At 35.3% G+C, this 20,000-nt stretch overlaps 6 protein-coding genes across 6 annotated transcripts in view; all 6 read left to right on the forward strand.

Moving 5' to 3' along the window:
* The window catches only part of LOC137649579 (pro-resilin-like), a 1,086-nt gene extending 272 nt beyond the window's left edge, over positions 1–814 (forward strand). Inside the window, exons 2-3 of the mRNA XM_068382554.1 lie at positions 330–416; positions 549–814. Coding sequence (XP_068238655.1) covers positions 330–416; positions 549–779 — 318 coding nt within the window. The 3' untranslated portion in view covers positions 780–814. The remainder of the gene's footprint in view (positions 1–329; positions 417–548) is intronic.
* A 2,387-nt stretch (positions 815–3,201) lies between these two features.
* On the forward strand, positions 3,202–4,196 carry LOC137649582 (pro-resilin-like). The gene is made up of 3 exons (XM_068382558.1): positions 3,202–3,298; positions 3,697–3,788; positions 3,924–4,196. Exons 1-3 carry the CDS (start codon positions 3,202–3,204, stop codon positions 4,152–4,154), a joined length of 420 nt encoding a protein of 139 aa, XP_068238659.1. The 3' UTR covers positions 4,155–4,196.
* A 2,685-nt stretch (positions 4,197–6,881) lies between these two features.
* Positions 6,882–7,669, forward strand: LOC137649895 (pro-resilin-like). Its single transcript, XM_068382836.1, has 4 exons — positions 6,882–6,893; positions 7,221–7,307; positions 7,442–7,513; positions 7,577–7,669. The coding sequence occupies exons 1-4, from the start codon at positions 6,882–6,884 to the stop codon at positions 7,667–7,669; spliced, it is 264 nt and encodes an 87-aa protein (XP_068238937.1).
* Positions 7,670–10,326: 2,657 nt separating this feature from the next.
* On the forward strand, positions 10,327–11,191 carry LOC137649896 (pro-resilin-like). Its single transcript, XM_068382837.1, has 3 exons — positions 10,327–10,338; positions 10,667–10,753; positions 10,889–11,191. Exons 1-3 carry the CDS (start codon positions 10,327–10,329, stop codon positions 11,117–11,119), a joined length of 330 nt encoding a protein of 109 aa, XP_068238938.1. The 3' UTR covers positions 11,120–11,191.
* A 2,475-nt stretch (positions 11,192–13,666) lies between these two features.
* Positions 13,667–14,476, forward strand: LOC137649576 (pro-resilin-like). The gene is made up of 3 exons (XM_068382551.1): positions 13,667–13,685; positions 14,013–14,099; positions 14,236–14,476. The coding sequence occupies exons 1-3, from the start codon at positions 13,674–13,676 to the stop codon at positions 14,464–14,466; spliced, it is 330 nt and encodes a 109-aa protein (XP_068238652.1). The 5' UTR covers positions 13,667–13,673; the 3' UTR covers positions 14,467–14,476.
* A 5,326-nt stretch (positions 14,477–19,802) lies between these two features.
* LOC137649577 (pro-resilin-like) overlaps positions 19,803–20,000 on the forward strand; it is a 560-nt gene continuing 362 nt past the window's right edge. Inside the window, exon 1 of the mRNA XM_068382552.1 lies at positions 19,803–19,883. Within this exon, the coding sequence (XP_068238653.1) occupies positions 19,803–19,883 (81 nt within the window). The remainder of the gene's footprint in view (positions 19,884–20,000) is intronic.

Here is a 20,000-nt window from a genome sequence, read left to right on the forward strand (position 1 = left end):
ATAAGTCTAAGGGCACTACTTATTCGAAGCGAAAGCTTTAATGGCTTTACTTTTCCAAAGCAAAAGGTCTAAGGGCTTTCATTTTTTGAAGCTAAAGGTCTACGTGCTTTACTTTTTCGAAGCAATAGGTCTAAGTGCTTTACCCTTTCGATGCGATCTGTCAGTGATTTTAGCCTTTGAGGAGGGTTATAAACATTATAGATGCTGTTTGAGCAAAGGTCTGGCAACATTATAGCCCTTTGGAAGCGTTGCAAACGTTATAGATGGTCTTTCTCATTGGCTGTAAAATTGACGTTGCAATGTCTGAATAACAGTTTCTTCTTTTCTAGACTTGTTTAGTATTGGCCCTGGTTGCCGCCGTCTACGGTGCTCCATCCCAGCCTCCATACGGATACGCTCCACCACCCTCCCACGAGGTGAGTTATGACGATGTACTGCGATATTGAATATCTCCTTGGACGATATCATTTTCTAACCGTTGCATTATGATACAATTTCCCTTATCTATTCCAACAATGCTAAATACATCATCATTTACCTACTGACAGGAACCAGCCAAGTACGACTTCAACTACGCCGTCAAGGACGACTACTCGGGCAACGACTTCGGCCACCAGGAAGCCCGTGATGGCTACGACACTCAGGGATCCTACTACGTGCTCCTTCCCGACGGTCGCCTGCAGAAGGTGTCCTACAACGTCAACGGGGACTCGGGTTTCGTGGCTGAGGTCACTTACGAGGGAGAGCCTCAGTACAACCCAGCGCCCTCTTATGCTTAAGACGTCCACAGGATTTAGGAGACGATGATACGAAACTATTTGTCAATAACTATTGTTTTTAAGAGAAAAATGTTTTAATTAGTGTCCTAATATTACTATGCCTTTCATTGATTGGTATATTATAATGGTTATGCCTTACCAAAGCTCTTTTAATCTATCTCTCTGTCAATATATCTACCTATCTATCAATCAATCTATCTAATTGCCTATCTATCAAGTAATCTATCTACTTGTCTATATATTTATCTATTTTATTCCGTTTATCGATTAAAATCGAAACCTCAAAATGTTTATAAAATAACAAATGGTATTCATAGGAATTGGGTCTTCTACAAACAGAATTACCAAACAATAAATGAAGTTTTACCTTCTGTTAAGTTGACAAAGTTTTTTTCTGCATTTTCGAAGCCTCACACTATGTTGCTGTGTATATGATTTGCGGTTTTCATAATGAAAGCGAAATAAGATTAACACCACTGGAAAGTTAATTTCGAATTATCTTAACCAAAGGTCGCTGGTTTCCGAAGCGAAAACTAAAGAATTCAGTTCGCAATTAATTATTAAGTCGTACTGAAGAATGAAAACCTTATTTTCAGTAGGTAGCAAGTTGAGTAAGGCACCAGCCACTCTTTGTGATACTATCCCTAGTGAGTTATTGAGTCCTTTGACTGTCCACATAATACCACATTGGATCCCTCTGATAATAGTCTGGCACATTCTTTACACGTTTTCCTGTTTTCTCATACACCTGACAACACAAAAATAAATAAAATCGTTTTCATTAGTGTCAACTATTACACTGTAAATATTCTGTGACTATCTTCCACTTGGTATGGGTAGAAGAGACTCTTTAGCTGCTCTTCTTAGGACAGTAGAATAAATAATTGTTCTCCATTTGGGTAGTGCCATAGCCTCTGTACCATGGCCAACCACTGACTTGAGTTAGGCAAGACTCAGGCACACTCTTCTATCTGTTACCTTGTTTCCTTTTCTCACTGGGCTATTTCCATGTTGGAGCCCATGGGCCTATATCATTCTGCTTTTCCAATTACGGTTGTTGCTTAGCTAATAATAATAACAATAATAATACGATATCCTTTTCTATATGTGGAAAAATAGAATCAAAGAGGATGATTGAACTAATATTTCAGATATATATGATTTGACCCTTTGGCACACGACCCTGTCGTGGGCAGAATCATCTTCATGACCAGAAAGTACGTAGGGAGCAAATTGTTGTAGTTATGAAAAAGTATGATTTTTTTAGATGCAGTATGCACCAAATTATTATTATTATTATTATTATTATTATTATTATTATTATTATTATTATTATTATTATTATTATTGTTGTTGTTGTTGTTGTTATTACGAGACAAGTTGCTTGTAGTTAGAAAAGCGGACTATAAAAACTACAAGTCCTTGATATAAATATCACACTAATACGAAAAAGAAAAAGAAATTGAGAGGCAAATACTGAAATACTAGAGAGATATAATGAATAAAAAAAAACTAGTTATACATATAACAAATGAAATATGAAACAAGACCTAACTACAAAATATCCACTCGGCGTTTAAGTTTCTAAAGTTCAATGATTTCAACCACTTTATATGAACATGAATGCTGTGTGGCACCGATCCTCAAAGAGAAAAAAAAAGGATGCCAGAACTAATTACGCATTCAGTACAGGGAGCTGGACAGCTCAGCACGGCAGGATTCGAACTCAAAGGATGCTCAGAAAATTCAGGTGCTAGAGATTGACTACAATACTACGAACATGAACTTTGGTTGACTTAAAGTTTATATTTGAGATGCAAGTCAGTTGATGAAGATTGAACAGGAAAACTATTCAAATCATGACAAAAAGTCTCTCTCTCTCTCTCTCTCTCTCTCTCTCTCTCTCTCTCTCTCTCTCTCTCTCTCTCTCAATATATCATTATATTTCCCCGCATTCTTCACTTGATACTGAGAAGGTAAACTTCTCTTACTGGCTTCTGTATTTGATAGAAACACATATCTTCCAATGAAATATGGTTTGCTATCCCCCGTTAACATTAACAGCAACCTAATTCTGAATTACCTGTGTACTTGAAAATCCTTGTATGTGTTGAAAATCAAATGATTTCCATAAGTTTTGAAAGATATTTATATTTAAATATCTTTCATACTAAAATGGCTGGATCCACACAGCTCCAGAGAATATCTAAAATTAAATTATAAGCTAAGCAAATTTCCTCACTGGCCTATTTTTCCCTGTTGCATCTAGCTTTTCCAACTAGGGCTGTAGCTTAGCTAATAATAATAATAATAATAATAATAATAATAATAATAATAATAATAATTATAAAAGAGTAATGCATTATTGGTATGTCAGAGATCCAATTCGTTCTTCTCGTCAGACCACAGCAAAGGAAAGGCAATGTCAAGGACAGATGATGGGCGTTGTGACAGCGAAGAACGTCTTTGGCGGGGAGGACCTTTCTCCTGCGGCCACAAGAGGCTCCTCCCGCTTAGTCTCGGACTAGATCTATATATATGGCCACATTCAAAGACTATCATCGCCTTCCACTCCAAAGACTCACCATGATAGCCAAGGTAAAACGCTTCTGACGATTTCCTTTGAATAAGATTATCTCCTCATGCAGGTTCTAATCAAATTAATTCCCATAAATATATTCAGTTTGATAATGATTATATATCATGTCTTGCATGTGCCGTTTTCATATAGTTTTTCCCATTTATCCAGGTTTACTTATATTGCTTAGTAACACTCACATTAAATGCAGTTACCATCTCTGTACCAGTTCAGTTTGAGTAAAACTGAAACTGCAGATAAGAATAACTAATTGAAAGTGTTTTCAACTTTCACGATTCCATCGGAACAACGTTTTTTATTCACTGTTGTTTTCTTCCTGACAGATTTGTTTGTTGTTGTCCCTTGTGGCTGCCGTCTTTGGTGGCCCCTCCCAGCCCCAGTATGGATACGCCCCTCCTCCATCTCACGAGGTCAGTTATAAGTTGAAATCTTCCAAAAATGTTAATAAAATCTAAATTCATAATTTTGTTGAAAGTAGAAATCAAATTAATCAAATCCAAAATCATTGTTGTAGCATTTAATTGTAAATTGTCTTCTCCTGACAGGAACCAGCCAAGTACGACTTCAACTACGCCGTCAAGGACGACTACTCGGGCAACGACTTCGGCCACCAGGAAGCCCGTGATGGCTACGACACTCAGGGATCCTACTACGTGCTCCTTCCCGACGGTCGCCTGCAGAAGGTGTCCTACAACGTCAACGGGGACTCGGGTTTCGTGGCTGAGGTCACTTACGAGGGAGAGCCTCAGTACAACCCAGCGCCCTCTTATGCTTAAGACGTCCACAGGATTTAGGGGACGATGATACGAAACTATTTATGTCAATAAACTATTGTTTTTAAGAGAAAAATGTTTTAAAAACTGTCCTAATATTACTATGCCTTTCATTGATTGGTATATTATAATGGTTATGTCTTACCAAAGCTCTGTTAACATATCTATCTCTTTGTCAATATCTACCTATCTATCACTCAATTTATTCAATTGCTTATCTATCAAGTAATCTATCTACCTGTCTATATGTTTATCTATTTTATTCCGTCTATCGACTAAAATCGAAACCTCAACACGTTTATAAGATAACAAATGGTATTCATAGGAATTTGGTCTTCTACAAACAAAATTACCAAACAATAAATGAATTTCTACCTTCTGATAACTTTACAAAGTTTTTTTTTTTCGTATGTGAATTTTCGAAGCCTCACACTATGTTGCTGTCTATATGATTTACGGTTTTCATAATAAAAGCGAAATGAGATTAACACCACTGGAAATTTAATTTCGAATTATCTTAACCAAATGCTAGAAGAAAAGGTCGCGGGTTTCCGAAGCGAAAACTAAAGAATTCAGTTCGCAATTAATTACTAAGTCGTTCTGAAGAATGAAAACCTTATTTTCAGTTGGTAGCAGGTTGGGTAAGGCACCAGCCACTCTTTGTGATACTATCCCTAGTGAGTTATTGAGTCCTTTGACTGGCCACATATTATCACATTGGATAGGTCTCTGTTAATAGTCTGGCACATTCCTTACACGTTCTCCTGTTTTCTCATACACCTGACAACACACAAATAAATAAAATCGTTTTCATTTGTGGTCAACTATTGCACTGTAAATATTCTATGACTACTTTCCACTTGGTAGTGGCCGAAGAGACTCTTTACCAGCTCTTCTAGGACACTAGAATAAATAATTATTCTCCACTTGGGTGGTGCCATAGCCTCTGTACAATGGCCAACCACTGACTTGAGTTAGAGTTCTCTTGCTTGAGGGTAGGCTACACTCAGGCACACTCTTCTATCTATTTCCTTGTTTCTTTACTTCAATGGGCTATTTCCATGTTGGAGCCCTTGGACCTATAGCATCTTGCTTTTCCAATTAGTGTTTTAGCTTAGCTAATAATAAGAATGATAATAATAATAAGATATCCTTTTATGTGTGGGAAAATGTAATCAAAAGATGAATGAACTATTGTTTTAGATATATACGTTATAACCCTTTTGCACACGACCCTATCGTGGACAGAATCATCTTCATGATCATGATGTACGTAGGGAGCAAATTGTTGTAGTTAAGAAAAAGTATAATTTTATGGAAATATGGACATACAGTGTTACTCTATGGACATGAATTCAGTAGATTTGAGAACAAAGGCCTCAGAAGGATATCGGGAGTTAAATGGCAGAAAAAGGATTGGAAATGAAACTATAAGAGAGAGCATGATGAGGGGTAGATGAAGATTAGTTCACCAAACGTTTAGCTGGGCTCCACAAGTCACTAGAAGAGTTGGAAGACCCAGGCCTACCTGGCTGAGGACTATGAAGCGTAAAGTGGGAGATAATGAATGGAGAAGTATTGAGACGACTGGCGAAATCTAACCTAGGCTCTTTCTGTCAATATACGTAGATGACTTTTTATATATATATATATATATATATATATATATATATATATATATATATATATATATATATACATATATATATATATGTATATATATATATATATATATATATATATATATATATATATATATATATATATAACTTACTTTTCTTCATTGACTCTCTCAACGTAATCTAGCACTCGAGTAGCATACAGTAGGTCTACAGTACTTATTCGTTTTTTTTTTTTTTTTTTTTTTTTTTTATGTCATTTCACGTCCTCCTCATTGATTCCTTTCTCTCCCAGTCTCCCTGTAGATTTATTCTTTCATACATATAACAGAAGTTCCATCGAATATTATAAATATCATATCATAGATGGGTAAGTAAAGGACATCCTTAGACCTACACGTAAATACGAAATATATGTGGACATTATAATGATAATTACTGTAAATACTATATTTCTATGCATTGTACACTTCATACGACTTGATAAACTTCCAATACTGACTTCTATAAGAAATAAAAACATCTTTCTTTGATAGATGATTTGTTTTATCCCGTTAACATTAGCAACAACTTAATTAGGAGTTACCTGTGTACTTGAAAATCCTTGCATGGGTTGAAAATCAAATGCTTTTTCGTAAGTTTTAAAAGATATTTATATTTAAATATCTTTCAATCTAGAATGGCTAGATCCAGAATGCTTGTGAGAATACCCTAAATCAAATCATAAGCTGAGCATTTACACTAACTGGGCTTTTTTCCCTATTGGAGTCCCTGGGCTTATAGCATCCTACTTTTCCAACTAGGGCTGTAGCTTAGCTAATAATAATAATAATAATAATAATAATAATAATAATAATAATAATAATAATAATAGAGTAATGTGTTATTGGTATGCCAGAGATCCAATTCGTTCTTCTCGTCAGACCACAGCAAAGGAAAGGCAATGTCAAGGACAGATATGATGGGCGTTGTGACAGCGAAGAACGTCTTTGGCAGGGAGGACCTTTCTCCTGCGGCCACAAGAGGCTCCTCCCTCTTAGTCTTGGACTAGACCTATATATAGCGACACGTTCAAAGTCTGTATCATCGCACTCCTCTCCAAAGACTCACCATGATCGCTAAGGTAAAACGCTTCAGACGATTTCCTTTGCTTAGGATTATCTCTTCATGCAAGTTCTAATCAATTTAATTCCCATAAATATATTCAGTTTGATAATGATTATATATCATGTCTTGCATGTGCCGTTTACATATAGTTTTTTTCTCTTTCATCCAGGCTTCCTTTTATTGCTTAGTAAGATTCACATCAAAATGCAGTTTCAATCTCTGTACCAGTTCAGTTTGAGTAATTAAACTGAAACTGCAGACGAGCTTTAACTGAAAGGGTTTTGAACTTTCACAATTCCATCGGAACAACGTTTTTTATTCACTGTTGTTTTCTTCCTGACAGGTTTGTTTGTTGTTGTCCCTTGTGGCTGCCGTTTTTGGTGGCCCCTCCCAGCCCCAGTATGGATACGCCCCTCCTCCATCTCACGAGGTCAGTTATAAATGGAAATATTCGAAAAAAGTTAAAAATACTAAATTCATAATTTTCTTGAAATTATAGATCAAATTATTCAAATTCAAAATCATTGTTATAACATTTGATTGTAAATTGTCTTCTCCTGACAGGAACCAGCCAAGTACGACTTCAACTACGCCGTCAAGGACGACTACTCGGGCAACGACTTCGGCCACCAGGAAGCCCGTGATGGCTACGACACTCAGGGATCCTACTACGTGCTCCTTCCCGACGGTCGCCTGCAGGTGTCCTACAACGTCAACGGGGACTCGGGTTTCGTGGCTGAGGTCACTTACGAGGGAGAGCCTCAGTACAATCCAGCGCCCTCTTATGCTTAAGACGTCCACAGGATTTAGGGGACGATGATACGAAACTATTTATCTGAATAAACTATTGTTTTTAAAAGAAAAATGTTTTAATTAATGTCCTAATATTACTATGCCTTTCAGTGATTTGTATATCATAATGGTTTTGCCTTACCGAAGCTCTTTTAATATATCTATCTGTCAATATATCTGCCTGTCTGTCAATCAATCTATCTAATAGCCTATATATAAAGTAATCTAGCTACCTGTCTATATATTTATCTATTTTATTCCGTCTATCGACTAAAATCGAAACCTCAACACGTTTAAAAGATAACAAATGGTATTCATAGGAATTGGGTCTGCTACAAACAGAATTACCAAACAATAAATGAATTTCTACCTTCTGATAACTTTACAAAGTTTTTTTTTTTTTTTCGTGTGTGAATTTTCGAAGCCTCACACTATGTTGCTGTGTATATGATTTACGGTTTTCATAATAAAAGCGAAATAAAATTATTAACACCATTATAAAGTTAATTTCGAATTATCTTAACCAAATGCTAGAAGAGAAGGTCGCTGGTTTCCGAAGCGAAAACTAAAGAATTCAGTTCGCAATTGATTACTAAGTCGTACTGAAGAATGAAAACCTTATTTTCAGTAGGTAGCAGGTTGGGTAAGGCACCAGCCACTTGTTGTGATACTATAATTAGCGCGTTTTTGAGTCGCATGACTGTCCACATAATACCACATTGGATAGCTCTCTGATAATTTTCTTGCACATTCTTTACACGTTCTCCTGTTTTCTCATACACCTGACAACACAAAAATAAATAAAATCGTTTTCATTCAAGTGGTCAACTATTGCACTGTAAATATTCTGTAACTACTTTCCACTTGGTACTGGCCGAAGAGACTCTACCAGCTCTTCTAGGACACTAGAATATATAATTGTTCTCCACTTGAGTAGTGCCATAGCCTCTGTACCATGGCCAACTACTGACTTGAGTTGGTGTTCTCTTGCTTGAGGGTAGGCTACACTCAGGCACTCTTCTATCTGTTTCCCTGTTTCTTTACTTCAGTGGGCTGTTTCCATGTTGGAGTCCTTGGACCTATAGCATCTTGCTTTTCCAATTAGTGTTGTAGCTTAGCTAATAAGAATAATAATGATAATAATAAGATATCTTTTTGTGTGGGAAAATGAAATCAAAAGGATGAATGAACTATAGTTTTAGATATTTACCTTATAGCCATTCTGCACACGACCCTATCGTGGACAGAATCATCTTCATGATCAGGATGTACGTAAGGAGCAAATTGTTGTAGTTAAGAAAAAGTATAATTTTATGAGAATATGGACATACAGTGTTACTCTATGGACATAAATTTAGTAGATTTAAGAACAAAGCCCTCAGAAGGATATCGGGAGTTAAATGGCAGAAAAAGGATTGGAAATGAAACTATAAGAGAGAGCATGATGAGGGTAGATGAAGATTAGTTGACCAAACGTTTAGCTGGGCTCCACAAGTCACTGGAAGAGTTGGAAGACCCAGGCCTACCTGGCTGAGGACTATAAAGCGTAAAGTGGGAGATAATGAATGGAGAAGTATTGAATTAAGATAGAGACGACTGGCGAAATCTAACCTAGGGTCTTTCCGTCAATATACGTAAATGATTATATATATATATATATATATATATATATATATATATATATATATATATATATATATATATATATAAACATAGACTTTTTTTTTGCATTGACTCTCCCAACGTAATCAAGCACTCGAGTAGCATAGGTCTACAGTACTTATTCGTTCTTTTTTTTTTTTTTTTTTTTTTTTGTCATGTCATTCCACGTCCTACTCATTTATCCCTTTCTCTCTCAGTCTCCCTGTAGATTTATTCTTTCATATCTATAACAGGAGTTCTACAGAATATAAATATCATATCATAGATGGGCAAGTAAAGAACATCTTTAGACCTACACGTAAATACGAAATATATGTGGACAATGTAATGATAATTACTGTAAATACTATATTTGCATGCATTGTACACTTCATACGACATGATAAACTTCCAATACTGACTTCTATAAGAAATAAAAACATCTTCCTTTGATAGATGATTTGTTTTATCCCGTTAATATTAGCAACTACTGAATTATGAGTTACCTGTGTACTTCAAAATCCTTGTATGGGGTGAAAATCAAATTCTTTTCATAAGTCTTGAAAGATATTTCTATTTAAATATCTTTCAATCTAAAATGGCTTGATCCAGAAAGCTTTAGCGAATACCCTAAATCAAATCATAAGCTGAGAATTTATACTAACTGGGCTTTTTTCCCTATTGGAGTCCTTGGGCTTATAGCTTCCTACTTTTCCAACTAGGGCTGTAGCTTAGCTAATAATAATGATGATGATGACAATAATAATAATAATTATAATAGAGTAATGCGTTATTGGTATGCCAGAGATCCCATTCGTTCTTCTCGTCAGACCACAGCAAAGGAAAGGCAATGTCAAGGACAGATGATGGGCGTTGTGACAGCGAAGAACGTCTTTGGGAGGGAAGAACTTTCTCCTGCAGCCACAAGAGGCTCCTCCCTCTTAGTTTTGGACTAGACCTATATATAGCGACACGTTCAAAGTCTGTAGCATCGCACTCCTCTCCAAAGACTCACCATGATCGCTAAGGTAAAACGTTTCAGACGATTTCCTTTGCTTTGGATTATCTCTTCATGCAAGTTCTAATCAATCTAATTCCCATAAATATATTTAGATTGAAAATTATTATATATCATGTCTTGCATGTGCCGTTTACATATAGTTTTTCCCATTTATCCAGGTTTACTTATATTGCTTAGTAACATTCACATTAAATGGAGTTACCATCTCTGTAACAGTTCAGTTTGAGTAATTAAACTAAAACTGCATATAAGATTTAACTAATTGAAAGGGTTTTTAACTTTCACAATTTCATCGGAACAACATTTTTTATTCACTGCTGTTTTCTTCCTGACAGATTTGTTTGTTGTTGTCCCTTGTGGCTGCCGTCTTTGGTGACCCCTCCCAGCCCCAGTATGGATACGCCCCTCCTCCATCTCACGAGGTAAGTTATAAATTAAAATCTTCCAAAAATGTCAATAAAATCTAAATTCATAATTTTGTTGAAAGTATAAATCAAATTAATCAAATCTAAAATCATTGTTGTAACATTTAATTGTAAATTGTCTTCTCCTGACAGGAACCAGCCAAGTACGACTTCAACTACGCCGTCAAGGACGACTACTCGGGCAACGACTTCGGCCACCAGGAAGCCCGTGATGGCTACGACACTCAGGGATCCTACTACGTGCTCCTTCCCGACGGTCGCCTGCAGAAGGTGTCCTACAACGTCAACGGGGACTCGGGTTTCGTGGCTGAGGTCACTTACGAGGGAGAGCCTCAGTACAACCCAGCGCCCTCTTATGCTTAAGACGTCCACAGGATTTAGGGGACGATGATACGAAACTATTTATCTGAATAAACTATTGTTTTTAAAAGAAAACTGTTTTGATTAATGTCCTAATATTACTATGCCTTTCAGTGATTGGTATATTATAATGGTTATGCCTTACCAAAGCTCTGTTAACATATCTATCTCTTTGACAATATATCTAGCTATCTATCACTCAATTCATCTAATTGCCTATCTATCAAGTAATCTATCTACCTGTCTATATATTTATCTATTTTATTCTGTCTATCGACTAAAATCGAAACCTCAACACGCAGGAATTGGGTCTTCTACAAACAGAATTACCAAACAATAAATGAAGTTTTACCTTCTGTTAAGTTGACAAAGTTTTTTTTCTGCATTTTCGAAGCCTCACACTATATTGCTGTGTATATGATTTACGGATGTCATAATAAAAGCGAAATAAGATTAACAACACTGGAAAGTTAATTTCGAATTATCTTAACCAAAGGTCGCTGGTTTCCGAAGCGAAAACTAAAGAATTCAGTTCGCAATTGATTACTAAGTCGTACTGAAGAATGAAAACCGAAAACCTTATTTTCAGTAGGTAGCAGGTTGGGTAAGGCACCAGCCACTCTTTGTGATACTATCCCTAGTGAGTTATTGAGTCCTTTGACTGTCCACATAATACCACATTGGATCCCTCTGATAATAGTCTGGCACATTCTTTACACGTTCCCCTGTTTTCTCATACACCTGACAACACAAAAATAAATAAAATCGTTTTCATTAGTGTCAACTATTACACTGTAAATATTCTGTGACTATCTTCCACTTGGTATGGGTAGAAGAGACTCTTTAGCTGCTCTTCTTAGGACAGTAGAATAAATAATTGTTCTCCATTTGGGTAGTGCCATAGCCTCTGTACCATGGCCAACCACTGACTTGAGTTAGGCTAGACTCAGGCACACTCTTCTATCTGTTTCCTTGTTTCCTTTTCTCACTGGGCTATTTCCATGTTGGAGCCCATGGGCCTATATCATTCTGCTTTTCCAATTACGGTTGTTGCTTAGCTAATAATAATAACAATAATAATACGATATCCTTTTCTATATGTGGAAAAATAGAATCAAAGAGGATGATTGAACTAATATTTCAGATATATATGATTTGACCCTTTGGCACACGACCCTGTCGTGGGCAGAATCATCTTCATGACCAGAAAGTACGTAGGGAGCAAATTGTTGTAGTTATGAAAAAGTATGATTTTTTTAGATGCAGTATGCATCAAATTCTTATTATTATTATTATTATTATTATTATTATTATTATTATTATTATTGTTGTTGTTGTTGTTGTTGTTGTTGTTATTATTACGAGACAAGTTGCTTGTAGTTAGAAAAGCGGACTATAAAAACTACAAGTCCTTGATATAAATATCACACTAATACGAAAAAGAAAAAGAAATTGAGAGGCAAATACTGAAATACTAGAGAGATATGATGAATAAAAAAACTAGTTATACATATAAAAAATGAAATATGAAACAAGACCTAACTACAAAATATCCACTCGACGTTTAAGTTTCTAAAGTTCAATGATTTCAACCACTTTATATGAACATGAATGCTGTGTGGCACCGATCCTCAAAGAGAAAAAAAAAGGATGCCAGAACTAATTACGCATTCAGTACAGGGAGCTGGACAGCTCAGCACGGCAGGATTCGAACTCAAAGGATGCTCAGAAAATTCAAGTGCCAGAGATTGACTACAATACTACGAACATGAACTTTGGTTGACTTATAGTTTATATTTGAGATGCAAGTCAGTTGATGAAGATTGAACAGGAAAACTATTCAAATCATGACAAAAAGTCTCTCTCTCTCTCTCTCTCTCTCTCTCTCTCTCTCTCTCTCTCTCTCTCTCTCTCAATAGATCATTATATTTCCCCGCATTCTTCACTTGATACTGAGAAGGTAAACTTCTCTTACTGGCTTCTGTATTTGATAGAAACACATATGTTCCAATGAAATATGGTTTGGTATCCCCCGTTAACATTAACAGCAACCTAATTCTGAATTACCTGTGTACTTGAAAATCCTTGTATGTGTTGAAAATCAAATGATTTCCATAAGTTTTGAAAGATATTTATATTTAAATATCTTTCATACTAAAATGGCTGGATCCACACAGCTCCAGAGAATATCTAAAATTAAATTATAAGCTAAGCAAATTTCCTCACTGGCCTATTTTTCCCTGTTGCATCTAGCTTTTCCAACTAGGGCTGTAGCTTAGCTAATAATAATAATAATAATAATAATAATAATAATTACAAAAGAGTAATGCGTTATTGGTATGTCAGAAATCCCATTCGTTCTTCTCGTCAGACCACAGCAAAGGAAAGGCAATGTCAAGGACAGATGAAGGGCGTTGTGACAGAGAAGAGCGACTTTGGGAGAAAGGACCTTTCTCCTGCAGCCACAAGAGGCTCCTCCCTCTTAGTCTTGGACTAGACCTATATATATCGCCACGTTCAAAGTCTGTATCATCGCACTCCTCTCCAAAGACTCACCATGATCGCTAAGGTAAAACGCTTCAGACGATTTCCTTTGCTTAGGATTATCTCTTCATGCAGGTTCTAATCAATTTAATTCCCATAAATATATTGTTTGAAAAAGATTATATATCATGTCTTGCATGTGCCGTTTACATATAGTTTTTTCCCATTTATCCTGGTTTTCTTATATTGCTTAGTAACATTCACATTAAATGCAGTTACCATCTCTGTACCAGTTCAGTTTGAGTAATTAAACTGAAACTGCAGATAAGATTTAACTAATTGAAAGGGTTTTTAACTTTCACAATTTCATCGGAACAACATTTTTTATTCACTGTTGTTTTCATCCTGACAGATTTGTTTGTTGTTGTCCCTTGTGGCTGCCGTCTTTGGTGGCCCCTCCCAGCCCCAGTATGGATACGCCCCTCCTCCATCTCACGAGGTCAGTTATAAATTGAAATCTTAAGTAAAAAATTAATAAAATCTAAATTCATGACTTTGTCGAAAGTATAAATCAAATTAATCAAATCCAAAATCATTGTTGTAGCATTTAATTGTAAATTGTCTTCTCCTCACAGGAACCAGCCAAGTACGACTTCAACTACGCCGTCAAGGACGACTACTCGGGCAACGACTTCGGCCACCAGGAAGCCCGTGATGGCTACGACACTCAGGGATCCTACTACGTGCTCCTTCCCGACGGTCGCCTGCAGAAGGTGTCCTACAACGTCAACGGGGACTCGGGTTTCGTGGCTGAGGTCACTTACGAGGGAGAGCCTCAGTACAACCCAGCGCCATCTTATGCTTAATGAACCTGATTGCAAATTTATACATTATTTTCTATTTATCGAATATGATTAATAAAACATATTTTTATTAAAAGGCTATTTATTTTAATTCCAATAAAGAAACATATTTCCAAAAAAAATGTGGAATAAATTTGGGTGATAATAGTTTTAATTTTTAAACTCTCTCTCTCTCTCTCTCTCTCTCTCTCTCTCTCTCTCTCTCTCTCTCTCTCTCTCTCTCTATATATATATATATATATATATATATATATATATATATGAGTATGTATATATATATATATATATATATATATATATATATATATATATATATATATATATATAAATGTGTGTGTATATGTGTGAGCATACGTGTATAAGAGAGAGTCTATGTACGAATCTTTTTATTTCCAAATTTATTATAAAGACATATTAAACATCAACTTCTGAAATAATAATCGGGCAAGTAAACGAAAATACGAAAGATACATTTTTAATTTAATCTTCGCGAAACGAATATGCGCAAACAAGATCAAGAGAAATGCAATGAAGTACTTTTCTGGATATATATATATATATATATATATATATATATATATATATATATATATATATATAATATATATATGCATGTATACGCCTATACATATATACACATATATACTGTATATGCTGATATATATATATATATATATATATATATATATATATATATATATATATATATATATATATATATATATATATATATATATATATATACGGATATATTAAATAAATATTTATATCTATAAAATATCTCTCTCTATACATATATGTATATATATATACATATATATATATAAACATATATATATAATATAATATATATATATATATATATATATATATATATATATATATATATATATATATATATATACTTGAACTAAATATGAATTTTAAGACCATTATTATTTCAAAATAATATAAACATACTTATGTTAACACTATGATACGAATTTGATAATTATTAAGTAACGATCTATTCCAATCAGCTATCATGTAAAAAAAAAATCAATCAGGACATGAAGGAACTTGTGAACTGTTTTCTCTATCTTACAGCAGGAGTATTGATAACATTGCCTCTATACCGCACGTGTTTCATACACGATCATTCAATCTAATAATACTTTTTTTTTATCTGTGACTCTCTCCCGCACTGATAACAGAATAAACCGTTTAAGCTTGCCACAGCATGTTTTACTTTGTTTGAATTGTTGTGCCATTCTTCCTCTCAAGTATATGTATACAAGCTCGTTATATGCTGAATAAACATGACTCGCATTCATCTCGCCTCTCTGTTAGCACTTCCTCGAGACCATTTGGAGGTTTCAGATTGTTTGAATTAGTGTGACATTCTTGCTCTCAAGTGCTTGTATGTAAGGTCGTTATCTGTTAAATAAACTTTACTTGCATTCCCCTTGCCTCTCTTTTAGCACTTAACCTCGCACACCTCGTTAGGTATTTACAAATGGATGTAAATGAACCGTCAGGAATGAGTCTTTCTTCCACAAAATCATTCCGTTCAATAAAGCTATTCCTCTGCAATGACGAAAGGCAGGTTTAATAGGATAAATGTAAACTTGTACCTAAATCAATTCATTTGTCTTTCTGTTATAACAGAGGCGTTGAGTGCCAAAGGTCTTTATTGCTGCTTGTTAATAGTGGATGTTTATAAATAGGAGTAAACAACAATTATATTCATAGCAGATATATTTATCTGTTTTGAAAGCCATTTTGAATACACAATAAAACCAGAATGTTCCGAATAACATTTGCATTCCAGAAAACCAATTAGCATATCAAACTTGACGTAAAGAAGGGTAAAATATCAACACTAAACATATCCTTTCTATAAAGGAATATGACTACCAAGTCTATTATGCACGGCTTCAATGACCTTCAATGTCAGGATGCCAGAAAACATCAAATAATTAATTCAATTTATTATACAATCTTTGAAGTTTAGATGTGTTTAGGATCTTCCCCTCGATTTACCAATGTTCATTGAAAACAAAAGTCTAAATCATATTGGTATCAAATGTGTATGTCAAGTTGAATTGAGAGAGAGAGAGAGAGAGAGAGAGAGAGAGAGAGAGAGAGAGAGAGAGAGAGAGAGAGAGAGAGAGAGAGTGTGTGTGTGTGTGTGTGTGTAGAGGCTGCAGAATACTCTCAAAAATTTTCAAACCTTTGGCAGGAGAAGGCTTGACTAAGATGAGGAGAGTTGAAGAAGACATGGGTGATTAAACAGCATCATTATTATTATCAATATCATTACTATTATTACAACCTAAGACAAAAACCTAGTTAGAAAAGCAGGATGCTATACGCAAAAGGACTCTAACAGGCAAAATTGGCCAGTAAGGAAAGGAAACAACGAAATAAATAGACTACAAGAGAAGTAATGAACAATCAAAATTAAATATCTTAAGAACAGTAATAACATTAACATAAATCTTTCATATATAAACTATAAAGCATAAAAAATCAAGAAGAAGAAAAATAAGATAGAATAGTGTGCCCAAATGTTCCCTCAAGCAAGCGAACTCTATCCCCAAGACAGTGGAAGACCATGAGAAACTAAAATGGCGATGGAAACAAACATTGTTGAAGGAATTGGTAGACATGTTTAGATAATTAAGAAATTGTAGATTTTGAAAATGGATATCGTTTGGACGTGATAAAGTTTAGAGGAGGGATTGTAGATAGAGGGTGTTTGCGGAGGAAATAGAATAAAGGTCAAGAAATTGCTTGGAAAATGGAGTTAGGAACACATGAAATAAAAAGCACAGGAATATTGCCAAATGACAAAGAAAATGTAGGAAATTAGTTTTCCGCTAAATATTCAAATTCAGCTATAAAACTGCAAAAAAAAAAAATATAAACTTTATAAAATTTACTCTTAATGGTTTAAAGGTCGTTCATGAACGGCAGAGGCAATGAGACAGGGACAATACTCACTAACTAACCATGTAGGAATATAATCAGTGCCCAGGCCCCCTCTCCAACCAATCTAGGACCAAGGAGGGTCAGGTAACGGCTGTTAATGACTCAGCAGGTAAACCTAGGGACTTCCCCATACCCCCATTCTTAGTTCAAAAGGATGGTAAGGTTGCAGGCAGTACAAGAGACTATCGACCTTGAGCGGATCTCGAACCCCAATTAAGCAGATGACCAAGTAGGCACGTTTCCAATTGGCCATCACAACCCACTACTCAGTTCATAGTTATTTTTTATTTTTTTGTAAGTTTTCCTTTTAAATCAAATATTTTTTTGTCTTACGTAATTAATAGTACACATAAAAAATTGCATGAATATATACACAAATGTTATGGGTCATTCTCTGAATCAAAGAATTGAAATAATATCGACGAGATTTCAGCATTGCAGTACGCCACTTACGTAACAGTATTTGCAAATATTAAGGATAGACAGAATCCACTGACCCAGGAAATCTAAAAACAAATGAATATCCTTCAAAGTACAGTATATCCTCGAAATACTGTTATCATTAAATTTATTTCCTCGATAAAGATACCATGATACAGAAAACAGATAAATATATTTTTTGCATGATTATATGATTGCATGAAAAGCTGGTGTTAGGTGCTAACAAAGAGGGGGGGGGGTTGAATGCAGTTAAAACTGTTTCAATTGAATGTAAACTTATATGCAAGCAGTTGAGAACATAAATGTCATAAAAATTCAAACAATATGAAACATACCATGGCAAGCTTAAACAGGTGGTTCTGTTACCAGTGCGGGAGAGAGCGAGAGATAAAAAAAAAATAATTGCATTACAGTGTATGAGCGTGTATGAAACACGTGCGGTACAATACAGAAACGAATGAATTTCCCTTCTAGATTTCAAATATCGCTTTCCCAACGATCCAATTTCCCCATCAATGACTTCTTATGCAATTTACATCTGACCAATCCAGAGTACGTTACTATCTTCCCGAACTTTCGTGACCTGTGCTCCACGGTTTAAGCCCAAGTTTTATGAAGGAAAAGCTATCTGAATGGCATTTTTTTTACATCCAATTTGCCTCTTATAAACTGTATAGCGCTGAAGGACCCTCGGGGTCTCAGGGGTTGAAGCCTACTCATAAATTACATGTGTCATCTACTCAAAGATTCTTAAACGCAACTCTTTTCCTCCTTTCAGTCTTAGCTCCTTCAAATTTCCATGACACCACGTGTTTTTCAGTAGACGTCTTATAAACTGATACGTTTAAATCTCTATCAGAACATGTTTCGTTTTGGAAAGTATTAACAAGTAAGATTTGACGTAAGTATCATGTTGTATTTTTTCAAGCCAACATTAGTTTAAAAACTTGAAGCCTTTAAAATTTGAGGGGAAATGTTACACCATGAATAGAAAAAATGATGTGCACGAAAATGTAAAAGAAAAAAATAACACCTAAAAAAATCAAATTGGGTTGATTTACAACCCATAGATTAACTTTAGGCCATTTAATAAACTCCAGCCTAAGAATAGCAAAGTCAAATTGTGCAAAGCCTAATTCACTAAGATAAAAACTAAATAGCCTTTGGTCTCGAATAACAAACGTATCTGAAACATACTGACAAAAGCTTTCCTGACATATATAGGTGACTTTCTGTGCTAAAAAAGTACAGTACATTCGACCTTCAGTGGAGACCATTTACAGTCGGCCGTCAAAGATGGGAGGGGCTCAGTGGAAATTCCTTCTCTTTTAACCCCTAAGAACTTCCTTCCTCTTCTTCTTTCTCCTTCAGGCTTCGACCTCTAAGACCATACGACTTCCTTTCTCTTCTCCGTTATATAAAGGCGCGTATTCTCTTCCCTGACATCACAGTCCTCTTCTCTTACACATCATGATCGCTAAGGTAACAAATAGGAAGCGTTGAACAGTTGTGGAGTTCTTGGAATTCTTAGATGTACAGTTGGACACAGAAATTCCAGGCACATCACTGCTTGAGTCCATCCTGTCACACCCTTACTGGGTGGCGAGTAACCAAACAGATAAATTTCGGTTGAGATATGTGGTCAGCCAGGCTACATGAAGCTCTCCACTCGATGTAACAAGGTGCACTTCTTCGGAGTGAGGTGTACTAGGAATTTTTGTATCTAACTGTACCTTTTTGAAGAAAATAAGTTCGTTGAGCTTCGAGTTTTCCAAACAATTCTGTTCTATTTATTTTACTAATTGGGGATTAATCCTCCTCATAAATAATGTAAAATTTCGAAGTCACTGAATTCAGGAAAGATATTCCCAGAATATGAATTATGCAAACCGAACTAATTCTTTTTTTTTTTCTTATAAACTTGCATGGCTTTGGACTTCGTTGCCACTGTCTTGGGCGCCCCATCCCAGCCTTCCTATGGCTACGCCCCTCAACCTACTCACGAGGTAAGAATGGAATTATTATGCTTCTCGTAGGGATATGTAATCAATATCACAAAAGATTTAAACGTCAATTATTTTTATAATATGGATAAATGTAGGGTAACTTATCATAAGTTTAAC

This window comes from Palaemon carinicauda, chromosome 11, assembly GCF_036898095.1.
Source record: "Palaemon carinicauda isolate YSFRI2023 chromosome 11, ASM3689809v2, whole genome shotgun sequence".
Classification (NCBI taxonomy): domain Eukaryota; kingdom Metazoa; phylum Arthropoda; class Malacostraca; order Decapoda; family Palaemonidae; genus Palaemon; species Palaemon carinicauda.

Coding starts and splice junctions, on each gene's coding strand:
- LOC137649576 (XM_068382551.1), top strand. Junction 14,100..14,235: donor CCCCTCCTCCATCTCACGAG/GTCAGTTATAAA, acceptor TTCTCCTCACAG/GAACCAGCCAAGTACGACTT.
- LOC137649896 (XM_068382837.1), top strand. Junction 10,754..10,888: donor CCCCTCCTCCATCTCACGAG/GTAAGTTATAAA, acceptor TTCTCCTGACAG/GAACCAGCCAAGTACGACTT.
- LOC137649895 (XM_068382836.1), top strand. Junction 7,308..7,441: donor CCCCTCCTCCATCTCACGAG/GTCAGTTATAAA, acceptor TTCTCCTGACAG/GAACCAGCCAAGTACGACTT. Junction 7,514..7,576: donor ACGACTTCGGCCACCAGGAA/GCCCGTGATGGC, acceptor GGTCGCCTGCAG/GTGTCCTACAACGTCAACGG.
- LOC137649582 (XM_068382558.1), top strand. CDS start 3,202: ATGTCAAGGACAGATGATGGGCGTTGTGACAGCGAAGAACGTCTTTGG. Junction 3,299..3,696: donor GAGGCTCCTCCCGCTTAGTC/TCGGACTAGATC, acceptor TGTTTTCTTCCT/GACAGATTTGTTTGTTGTTG. Junction 3,789..3,923: donor CCCCTCCTCCATCTCACGAG/GTCAGTTATAAG, acceptor TTCTCCTGACAG/GAACCAGCCAAGTACGACTT.